Below are 12,410 nucleotides of genomic sequence, written 5' to 3'. Positions count from 1 at the left end.
TAAAGTTCAAGTTGACTAAGTGTTGACCATTTGGTTAAATGACATGAAAATCCCCATGAATCCAACATGGTAGCACCGTCTAGTATCAATATATCTATGAAATCTATTAAAAGGTTTAATCTGCAACACAGTTTCATAGAATATGTAGTGTGTGTGTGTGTGTGTGTGTGTGGGGGGGGGGGGGGGTCCCTGCTTCATCTCTCTCAGCTAAAGGGTCCTTGGCCTGAAAAACCTTGAAGACCCCCTGCTCTAGGCATCACACACCCAGAACGCCCCTTTCGTCAAACATGTGACTAGCTGGGACAGGATACCTTAATACCGCCCAAAACACATACTGTACGTACATGTGCACACACATTGAACACATTCGTAGTTATAGTGCTACTGTGTGACTGCAAGCAATAAGACAAACAATAAGACAACAATGGGACAACTAAAACATAAATAAACAAGTCTGTGTAGATCCAGTCCTTCTCCGTCGGAACTCCAATTACTGTCTGCATGATAGCGAAAGGTCATAAGGTCATCGGAACAAAGAAAAGAGAAGAAGAACATAAAATATAGCATAACAACTGAGTTTTAGAACATTGATTCTCAAAGTGCGGTCCGGGGAGCCCCAGGGGTCCTTGAGGGAGTGCCAGGGGGTCCCCAGCTATGTAACTCAGAGAGTGTACAAATGGAATCTAACGGGTCCATTTGGTTCCATTTGTACACTCTTAAAGTTAAATTAACATTGATTTTACAATATAGTTTGCAGTCATTAAACAGGGGTCCGTAGCCTAATGCAGGTTAAACTGGGGGTCATTGAAATGAAAATGGTTGGGAATCACTGCTAGAGCCTTTCTCATATGGCATCCATTTTTCAAATTTGGGGCCGCAAGTTTATAAGTGTCAATTTGGGGGTCCTTTGCAAGAAGAAGTTTGAGAAGCACTGTTTTAGAAGACAAGCCTGGCACTGCCGCTGCAGTATGTGCAGATCAACACAACAGTGTATTGTAACAAGGTTCAGCCGTGAATATATTTTAGCTTGCAGTGCAAAGCAGATGTTTTCTTTTTGTACCTGCTGCTGTTGCTATGAGACGTCGAATACCTTTTTCTGAGGCTCTTTCGCTAAAAGTTTTCATGTTTTTAACATCGACCACTCTGCTCTCCAGAGAGATCTACAGTAAAAACCTGCGTTGCGAGGAACACGCAACTACATGTTATTTCCAATCCAAATAGAAAAGAAACAGAGGAGAAAGGGATGTTCCTGGAGGAGCCCAAGAACTATAAAAAGAGAAGTGCGAAAGCTAGTCAAGGAAACAAACCACTGGAAGAGCTTGTAGAATAACACCAAAAAGCTCTCAGACTGCTCTTTCCAAATCGTCAGAGGAGCTTTGCTCTTTTCCCTGCTCTGTCTCTGCCTGCATGCTGGCAATGACTCTGAGACATCTGACGCCGAAAGTAGCCGTTGTACAAAGCTCACGATGTGACTTAATAATGCAAATGTTTTCATCCACACAGTTTTTTTTTAGATTACTGGACCTGTTTTACAGTTGATTACTGAGTCATCGTTATCTATATCTGCATTGGAGGAGTAGTATGGATAACCTTTGATGCTTATGCAGTGAGCATAAGCATTGTAACAAAAAGCAACCAAAAAAACAACAACAACATTAGAAAGGTGCGTACACTGACGAGAGTCGCGAGGATTTCACTGGGAACTGAATTCCATCTTACCATTTATATTATATATTGTGATGGCGTGATTCCTCAACCCACCAGGGTTCAGTTAGGTTCTTGTAAAGGAGCGTTTGTTTTCGGTGATGACGACGGAGGAGCGCCGTCTCAGGCGACCATGAGCCACGTGAGACATCGCCGAGTGAGCTGCAGCGAGCGAGTCGCCGTGTCGGGCATTGCAACGGTCGCATAAGCCGACTCAGCGCCGTTACGGAGTTATGTGCCGTTATGGACAGAATAGTAAATATTCGTCCACCCAACTTTCTGCACCTCCGCGTGGTCCAAGTGGATACAACACAGCGCTCCCTAACTCAGCCAATAAGAAGCTTCCGCGGGGCGGATCTTGACTGAAGTCTGGTGGGTATTAGATACACGCATTGTGATGTCATGTGAAGCATGACAACAGTGACAACAGTGTGTGAAGCATGTCCAAAAGCTTCACTTTTCTGTTAAAAGCGCAGCCTTACAACCGGGATAACATCACTCAAAAGGCTTTCAAAACAAATCAGGTTCACTTTGCTGGCAAAAAAAACCTCGGACGCCGACGGACGGAATACATAGCAACCACACTAATCAGTGAAACTAGAGTAGATCACATTAAAGCTGCACTATTCCTCTTATACCCTGGATTTGAACCCGGGTTCTTGCGCAAGCTGAATTATTTCTTTACCATTGAGCTAATAGAGCCTGTCTGCTTGCTCAGGAGATAAACAGAATCTTGACCATCAGGTCAATATTTGTGTCAGATCCAGGTGAGACATGATCTAAATGTCTCAATAGAAGAGCAGGGAGACACAATACAACCACCCCAATTGTATAGGTTATATTGTTTTAACTACCATACAGATAGGACAACATTTTAAAAAGAAAATATGATTCCTAGAGTCAAAGAAGCAGAAACCTCATATCTCCAAGTTTCAAATTTGTATGTTTTTTTTTTCATAAATGAAAGCCCTGCTTCATCATCCAAAAGTGTCCCACAAAAGTAGTGAAAATAGATGCGAGGCGTTGTGTGCTTGTAGATCGGCTATTTTCATTACTTTTCGTTTTTAAAACAATAAAAACGGGGCGGTTTTAGACATACAAGGTTTCCACCCGACAGCAACGATAATATGTACTGTGTACTTTACCTTGTCCAAGAACACCCAACCCTATATGCTGAATAAAAAACGTATAGTGGAAAAAAAAACGTATAGTGAAAAAAACGTATAGTGAAAAAAATACATAGTGACGCGAATGAAAACGCTCAAATAAAAAATGTAAGACTTTTGTCTTATCTGCTATTTACTGTCAAAGTACAAATCAGGCATGAGTCCACGGGATTCCCAGGCCGCCCCCCAGGCCACGTTTATACAGACAAGCACACACAAACACAAACACACACGCAGACACATCATAAGGTACACACACACACACACACACACACACACACACACACACACACACACACACACACACACACACACACACACACACACACACACACACACACACACACACACCCTCCTGACTGTAGACGCCCAAAACAGTGATTCAGCCTCTTGCCTTTCAACACAGAGAGAACTCAAACAGCTGCTTCAAAAGCTGTTGTGCTGAAATATTTATGCCAGCCGTGGTTTTTGGCTTCAATTATTAATTCAGAAAAAATACAAACTTTGTCCAACCTTGTGTATCCCACCTTATTAAAGACCACCTCCTTTACAGTACCCCCCTCCCCTCACCTTGGCTCGGTCCCACAGATTGGAGCGTGATGGGAGAGATTGGCCATTATCTCAGCCTGCGTGATCCAGAACAAGCACCCCCCTCCCCCCTTAATGACTTCCTCAAGGTTGCAATTAGCACGTTTGGAAATTCACTAATTATGGTTCCTTGAGATAATTCCACAATGAGAGGCGCCGATATTTAAAATTTTAATTAGGGAGACGGAGAGATAGATAGATAGATGAAGGAGATGAGAGAGAGAGTGTGTCAGAGAGAGCGAGAGAGCAAGAGACAGTTGAGTGAGAGAGAGAGTGAGTGAAAGGGAGAGATAGAAAGAGGGACAGAAGTAGAGAGAAAGCGCAAGTGAGTGAGGGGGCTGATGAATAGAAGCACTCTTCGAACACAACAAGCAGACAGCGCTCGCTGGTGCTAATGAATGCATTACGCTCTTTAACAAGCCTAATTTGTATTTAGAGTTCTGGGAATGAATTACTGTGAAGGCTCCCAAAGCACTGAGCAGATTTTAGCAGCCAGTTGCTACAGTAACTCAATGCAGGAGACTAAATACTGGGTTCAGAGGAGGGAAAGAAAAGAAGAGAGATGTGGAGAGAGAGAGAGAGAGAGAGAGAGAGAGAGAGAGAGAGAGAGAGAGAGAGAGAGAGAGAGACACTGAGACAGAGCCAGACAGAGAGAGAGAGAGAGACAGAGACACAAACAGAGAGGAAAACACTCCATGTAATTGTTCTGAAGTCCTTTGTTGTTGAAGTAGTATCAGCACATGTTAGTGTGGGTGAGAGAGGAGAGAGGAGAGAGGAGAATGGATATGGAAAAGCCAGTACCATTAAAACCATTAACAGGCTTTATTGTTATTCCCTTAAAAGGCTTGTGACGTGACGATGATGTTTACTAGGCCAGTGGTATTCAAAATGGGGTTCGGGGACCCCCAAGGGAATCTTGAAGGGGTTTCCAATCAAAAGAAGAGTAATTCAATGAATTTTAAATTACTATATTGCAATTAAGAAAAGAAAGAAAAAAGTGCCTATACAATATTAGTCCGCCAACATTGAAATGTACAGTTTGAAGCGTCTACTAAGGTATTTAAAAATCCCGAAGATATGATTTTCACTACAGTTAAAAGATATTCTTGATGGAAGAAAACATTTACCGTAATCAAATGTAGGGGACAAGGACTGAGAGATACAGAGATGTCCATATATGGGCACATATCCGTTTTACATCACACTGACATCACACTGACAAGGACTGAGAGATACAGAGATCTCCATATATGGGCACATATCCGTTTTACATCACACTGACATCACACTGACACAAGCGTGTGACTCGGAGTATGACTTGAATTATGCAGATTTCGATGACTGTACAGCTTTTGCTGAAGAGAACAAGAATCAGTCGAGATCTGAGTTGGCTGAGGCGCAGACGGAGGAGACAAACATAAGACATAAGACCAGGGGAAAAGAGAGCCAGCGCTGTAGACGTTTTCATTGTGGATAATGACAAGGGCATTACTGACAACGTTGTTTATAGCGAACTCCTTTAGGATAATGGGCACAAAAAGACACAGACAGATACAGAGATTTCCATATACGGGCATAAAAGGGACGCACACAGACAGATACAGATATCTCCATATTTGGGCATAAATGCACACAGGCAAACATATGGTCAAAACGGGACCTATGACAAATGGGGTTTGCATTAAAAGATGGGGCATTCATTCCCTATTTACATCATTCCCGAGTATGCCGGTACGGGCGGCCGAGCTTCTAGTTTCATTAATTGACTCGTCATTTCTACGCTATAACTGTACTTAATCAATATAACTAGATCCTGAAAGTATTGCCACATATATCTTACGTACTGCATCTAGAGATGAATTCTTCCAACTGCAAGCATCATTGTTCATAAGCCACACGATTTCATTCAAGTGCCAATCTGTCTCACCTCCCATACATGGTGTCTGTTCAGCCCACTGAGGAGTCTGTCTCCACAACGAGGGTCATGAGGTCCTCCAGCAAGGTGCGCTGAATCTATGGGAGGAGGGTGCTTATTTACACATCTATTCCTGATTCCATGGGTCGGAAGTATTTAAACCCAGCAAGACTTTTCTAAGTAGGCTAATTGCATATTAGACACTCAGCATTGTAGAAGGCTAGACAATGGCATAGCATATACACATGCTACAATAATGTCTATTACCAGCAGCTCAACTGTTTATATTGGCAAGTTTGAAGGTATGAAAAAATATGTCCCGCCCAAGCCTATTAATAGTCTACAAGTAATGATATTGATGCATTTGTGTGCATGTGTGAGAGGGGTCTGCTAAACGTGTGTGTGTGTGGACAGGGAATTACTACTTTGTGGGGACCTCATGTCCCCACAAAGATAGTACAATCGGAGAAAAAAACCTTGTGGGGACATATTTTAGTGTCCCACAAGGAAAAGGTTAGGTTTAGGGGTTAGGTTAAGGGTTAGGGTTAGGGTTAGGGTTAGGGTTAGGGGTTAGGTTTAGGGATAGAGGTTAGGGTAAGGCCACAGGACTTGCATAAAAATGAATGGAATGTCCCCACAAAGATAGTAGACTATGTGAAATGTCCCCACAATAGTCCAGTAAAAATAAAGCTGAGGTTGGAAAAAATTGTGTTATTTAGTTTTTCAACTGATTCTGACAGGACATTCTACCATAATCTGCTCACTGCAAATACCCACAGTGGCCAAATCAAGTTGGGCTCCCATCGACTTTCTATACAGGAGGAAAATACCCAGAAAAAAAATCTGCTTTAAGTAGGATGTGAGGGGTCTAACTAGGGGTTTGTCATGATGCTGAATCCATTGCAAGTATTTGTTTTGCTCAAAAAAAACATTCATTGGCCCCAGAAAACGCCCACAAAACTGATGAAAAGTGATGACTCATCACTTTTCATCACTAAACCATCATTTTCTGGGGCCATTTTTAGCCCAAGGAATGTTTTTTGTGCCAAACAAATGCTTGCAATAGATTCAGCATCATGACAAACCCCTAGTTAGACCCCTCACATCCTACTTAAAGCAGATTTTTTTCTGGGTATTTTCCTCCAGTATAGAAAGTCGATGGGAGCCCAACTTGATTTGGCCACTGTGGGTATTTGCAGTGAGCAGATTATGGTAGATTTTTTATCCTGGCTAGTAGTCCTAATTTCCTGTCAGAATCAGTTGAGAAACTAAATAACACAATTTTTTCCAACCTGAGTGGATTTTTTTCCTAGAATTACTAGACTACAAAGTAGCAAATGCATACATGTGTGTGTGTGTGTGTGTGTGTGTGTGTGTGTGTGTGTGTGTGTGTGTGTGTGTGTGTGTGTGTGTGTGTGTGTGTGTGTGTGTGTGTGTGTGTGTGTGTGTGTGCACGTGTGCGTGTGGTGGTGTTTCCTGAACCACAGTGAAGTAGTGAAGTGGGTTCATTCAGCTGTGGAAAATACAATCCTTCCCTGTCAAGGTTGTGACTCTGTGGACTCTGTGGCCAGAAAGGACAAGAGCCTTGAAAGCTTCATGGTCTCTCTCTCGCTCGCTCTCTCTCTCTCTCGCTCTCTCTCTCTCGCTCTCTCTCACACACACACACACACACACACACACACACACACACACACACACACACACACACACACACACACACACACGCGGCACTGCATTATAAGGCCAAGACTAGCTGCGGTTGTGTGAACATGGGTCTTAAAAGCTCTGCTGCTTGTATATCCTGACTTTATAGGTCATACCATTTCACTGTGGAGCAAAGAACACACATGCAGGCACGCACGCGCGCGCGCGCGCACACACACACACACACACACACACACACACACACACACACACACACACACACACACACACACACACACACACACCTTGACCCTTTAGTGGGAGGTCAAAAGTCTTCGTTCCTTTTCCTTTTCGTGGTAATTTAACTTTAAACACGTGCTCAAGTTAAATTACCACGCTGGGTTTTAATAAATGTGTAGCAGCAAGCAGGGAAGTATTCCCTGAGTTCAAGAAATGTCCATACAAGGTCTGAAATCTGAAAATAAAAACAACTCTATAGTGCTAGAATGTTGAATTCTTGGAAGCCACTGGGTTCTGAAATGCTCTTGTGTACTTTGTAGTGTCATCTTTGTTAAAGTTTGTTTTCATTTATGGTTTTCAGTGCCATTGGAGCTGTTGAGACCAATAACTTTGCTCTTGACAATGCACAGCTGTGAAGCGAGTCGGAGGGGGGGCAGGGGGGTCACTCAGTTAGCTATAGTCTTTTGGTCTTTGGCTTGGATTCTTAATGGATGAATATAACCGTTTCAGGGATAAATCCGTCTCCGGAATTGAATCACAAATTTGCTTTGATCTCTTAAGTTTAAAAAGAGATTGGAACAGTTGATTCCCGTGCAAATCATGATCACTTAAATCACCATGTACTGTATACGCGTAGAGAATGTGTGTCATGACAGTTGTGCATGTTGTTAAATGACTTCCACTGTACAAGATGACATATAAAGACACATGGAGAGCAAGAGTTCACAAACAGTGCAAAGGGGCAATAAAATACTGCTATGGACAGTTAGACTATACATATTATTATTCAACATCTACTGTGCTCTGTCTACAGCACTGGTTCCCAAACAGTGGGTCGGGACCCATTTGTGGGTCACTAACCAAATTTGTATTGGTCACAGCTTCATTCAAGGACTTGATTTAAAGCTGCTTTTCCATCAGTGATCTCTTGACCCCGCAACATAAACGTTAACAGAAAGCAGTGGTGTAAAGTAGCTAAGTACATTTACTTAAGTACTGTACAATTTTGAGGTATTTTTGGAGCTGTGTGAAACACAGGCTCCCTATACGTGGCTTTGTGGGTCTGTCTGTGTGTCTGTATGTAGCCTGAACTTCCTAAACTTCGGCACGCTACTAGTCCCACAGTTTTGCCACCACACACTCGCGCCATATGTCAAATCGACCGGCTTACTCGGGAATCGTGGGCTAGTAACTTGCTAAGAGAAAGGTTCAATAGTTTAATTGATATTAATTTATTAGTGAATTAATTTTCCCCATTGACTTATAATGGGAATCGCAAAAACTCACATTCAATTATTTGTCTCTCGCAAACCATAGGGGCTAGAGTTTCAAGACTTGGAGAGGAGGTTCATAATGATTTCAAGGATTAAATAAAAAATAATTGTGTCATTTGGCCGCATGGTGGCGCCATAACACCCCACTTTACGTTTTGGCCTGTAACCCTTGAACCGTAGGTCGGAAAATTAAAAATATTTTTTCCCTGGATTCCTTGGGTCATGACGCATCTCCCCATATAGGCCACGCCCATTTGCGCCATGATAGATTTTCCGCCATCTTGAATTTTCTCCAAAACACACTTTTTGCTCCTTTTCCTACATATTTTCTTCAAATGTCACAAAAATCGGTACACATGATCCACACACACACACACACACACACACACACACACACACACACACACACACACACACACACACACACACACACACACACACACACAGCTCCACTTCACACGGGTGTGATTTTTACTTTACATTGGTATTTCCAATTTCCAATACTTTTATTTCTACTCCACTACATCAATTTTTTTACTTTTACTCCACAAAATGTATTTGAAAACTTTATTTTACTTTGTAGATTTTGATCATTATTACAAAACATACACTAACCACTTTAGTCCTATATACATTTTGGTCATTTGAAAATAGCCAATCTACAATCTCACAATGCGTCACGATGTGGCGCATTGTGAGCTTGTAGATCTGCTATTTTCAAATATCTGTATACATTTGAAAACTTGGAAAATGGGACATTCTGTATAATGAGTACTTATGTACTTTAAGTACATGTAGTACTTGTAACAGAGTAATTCTATATTGCAGTGTGGATACTTTTACTAAGTAAAAGATTAGAGTACTCTTGCCACCACTGACAGAAAGGGAGTGGATGACGCCAGCATGTATGTGAAATCCTCCCTGGCTGGCTGCCCACCACCGTACCCAGGTGTGTGAGATGGCGATAGACTTCTCCACATTATTCCCTGTCACTTTAGCTTCTCTCCGCCTCTGCTCTCTCTTCCCCGGTGAAAACCAGAGAAATTGGGAGCATTTGCAAAAGCCATGGAGCTTAAAATTCTGAGTCAGGGAGGACAGACAGAGGTGCCTCATCCGCTCACACACACACACACACACACACACACACACACACACACACACACACACACACACACACACACACACACACATACTGTAATGTAATGTACGCGCGAGCACAGGCACACTCAAACACAGATACACTCACCTTATGGAAAGCGACTCCATAATGTGTCAATATTAGCTCGATAGGCGGTTTGATGGATTGCACAGGGTAGTGTGTGTAATGTATTCCCAGTTAAGTAGAGTCAGCACATCGGCAGACTGATGGCTTTGCTGATTTAGATGGACCCACACTCTAATGATGCTAATTCATTTTGGCTATGCAGCTTTTGCCAAAGACAGGCACTTTTGCCAGTCGTATTCCGATATGTTATACCTTTTATTGTGGAATAATTGGTTCTAAAATGTTAATTATAATTTTTTACAGAAAGGTTCTTCTATTCTTTTTTTGTAAGAAAACCTCAAGACATGCTAGTTAAGACGAGGGTCAGATTCAAACCTGGGTCGTCACCAAACCCCCAGAAACACGGTAGAACATTGAAGCGGCCGACACCTGAGAAAATGTGTTTTATTGGCATCGTTTCGACGCCAACATGGGTCTTCGTCAGGCATGGTAACAAACAGGAAATGTGAATGTTAAATACAAGCACAAAGGGGTGAGTAGCAGTGAACCCCAGCTGCTCACAATGTTGATGTAATCAGGTAACTATGCCCACGGTGCGGGCCTCCTCCTTTCTTGCTGTCTGTATGTATTTTATCTCAGCACCCGGAGAATTTTGCAAGATGTGCGTGCTTATTTGACTTCTAATGCTTTAGTTGTGACCTATAAAAATTGGTCTGTGACCCACAAATGGGTTGCGACCAGGGGTGTTGTTGCCTGGATTATTCATGAAGCTTTCCCGGAAGAGAAAGATCCCATGATTGGCCGCTACTTGCGCTGTTTTCCCCCCGCGAGGTACGAAAAAGATTTGTTCTCCACCGGACCCCTTTCATTTTCCTCTTTGACTTTCTAACCTTAATAAACATTGTCATGAATATTTTATGGTTCCTGTCGCTAGTGAAAAACTGCCTTTCAATTACCATGATATGCGTTTTGTGCAAATATGGTCCCATTTATGTTAAAATTGATGATAAATTTGCGGGGGGTGTGGACAACTAAACTGATACCAGCCGGCTGTGTTCTTCTTCGTGTACTGTATTTCGGGAGGCTCCGACCACATTCTCCCATGTATCCCTGCGGTTGCACGTGACCGTTGGCACCCAATAGCATTCCTTATGATTCCTGGGGTACCATTCAAACAATGATGGCGACACCCATACAAGGGACAAAAAAAGCATAATTTTCGCCACATAGAAACCAATGGCTTCGCACCGTCCATATTTTTTTTACAGTCTATGGTTGCGACCCACTGTTTGGGAAACTGTTGGAGTACAGTACACACACCAACTAATGTCATTCCCATGTTATTCTCTCCCCATCACCTGCAGACTATCAAGGCAACGTCTCCCCTGGGAGACCCCAGAGTGACCTATAACCTGGAGGAGGGCCAGGTTCCAGAGACCAACATGCCGGTGAGGTTCTACATAAAGCCCAACCGGGCGGACGGCTCCGCCTCCATCCTGGTGGCTGAGAACCTGGACTATGAGACCACGCGCTTCTTCACGCTGAGGGTCCGCGTGCAGAACGTGGCCGCGGTCCCCCTGGCCTCTTTCACCACGGTCTACGTCAACGTTACAGGTAAGACAGGGTAGCAGAGGTTGTCTTTGTGGGTGTGAGGTAAGTGCCGTTCCCACCGGGCACGATAAAGATAAAGATAAAGATAAAGATATAGTTTTAAAAATCTTTCTCAACTCAAGTGGATGGTAGCGTCCACGCCACTACTATAATGCAGACATAATTGATGTGAACGCTGACATATCGTTATAGTTATCTTTATCGTACCCGGTGGGAATGACACTTTTAGTTTGATTTTGATTTAGTCATAATCTTTTGAATAGAATTGTTATTGTTTAGTTGAAAAGTTTTAGTTTTAGTCTAGTTTTAGTCGACTAAATATTATAAGACTTTAGTCGATTAAATCTACTGTTGATTTAGTCGACACCAATGTATTTTGGCGGGCCTTGGTGGCGTCGTAATGGCTGATTTCACACGATCTACAAGCTCATAATTGTGAGCTTGTAGATCTGCTATTTTCAGAGAGCAACACTTGAGAGCAACCAAATATAAAATGACTCGTCTTTTAGTTATACTGTATCTCTTCTCCACTAGTCCATCCCTAAAATGTTTTATTTGTTGACGAAAGTGTCAATATATTTAGTCTTACTTTTAGTCATCATAGCTTTTGTCGACGAAATCAACACTGTAAGAAAGGTAGCAGAGGTTGCTGTGTGGGTGTGAGTGTGTATATACCGGTATGCATGCTGTGAAAGAAAGAAAGAGTGAGTGAGTATGCACAAAATTATACAATTGACAGGGTGGGATACAGTATGAGGACAGTATGGTTGTGTAATCATTGCCAGTAAATAACTCTGCTTCATGGAAACCAACCTTCAGAAAACAGAACTGTGCAGAAACTCAGCCTTAATAAGCGATAGAGCTGATAAATGACACAGAGAGAGTTGGAACAACAAAGTAGTTCAGACATCCCTCGTCGTCCGCTGGCAGGCTAACAGCTAGGAGCATTAGCTTCAATCCGCCTCATTTCACAGTGACTCACCGATAAGTTTCGCTTAGTGGGCCAACAAAGTTGCAAACAATGTGGAAAATATTTCCAGACT

The 12,410-nt window shown here is 42.6% G+C and overlaps 1 protein-coding gene across 1 annotated transcript in view; it reads left to right on the top strand.

Moving 5' to 3' along the window:
• The window catches only part of LOC308298458 (neural-cadherin), a gene marked incomplete at both ends in the record, with an annotated part of 162,219 nt that overhangs the window by 82,841 nt on the left and 66,968 nt on the right, over positions 1 to 12,410 (top strand). Inside the window, one exon of the mRNA XM_080742061.1 lies at positions 11,121 to 11,370. Coding sequence (XP_080598187.1) covers positions 11,121 to 11,370 — 250 coding nt within the window. The remainder of the gene's footprint in view (positions 1 to 11,120; positions 11,371 to 12,410) is intronic.

This window comes from Nannobrachium achirus (assembly GCF_963921795.1).
Source record: "Nannobrachium achirus genome assembly, chromosome: 2".
NCBI lineage: Eukaryota > Metazoa > Chordata > Actinopteri > Myctophiformes > Myctophidae > Nannobrachium > Nannobrachium achirus.
The sequence above is the reverse complement of the archived record's forward strand: the minus strand, read 5'-3'. Positions and strand labels throughout refer to the sequence as shown.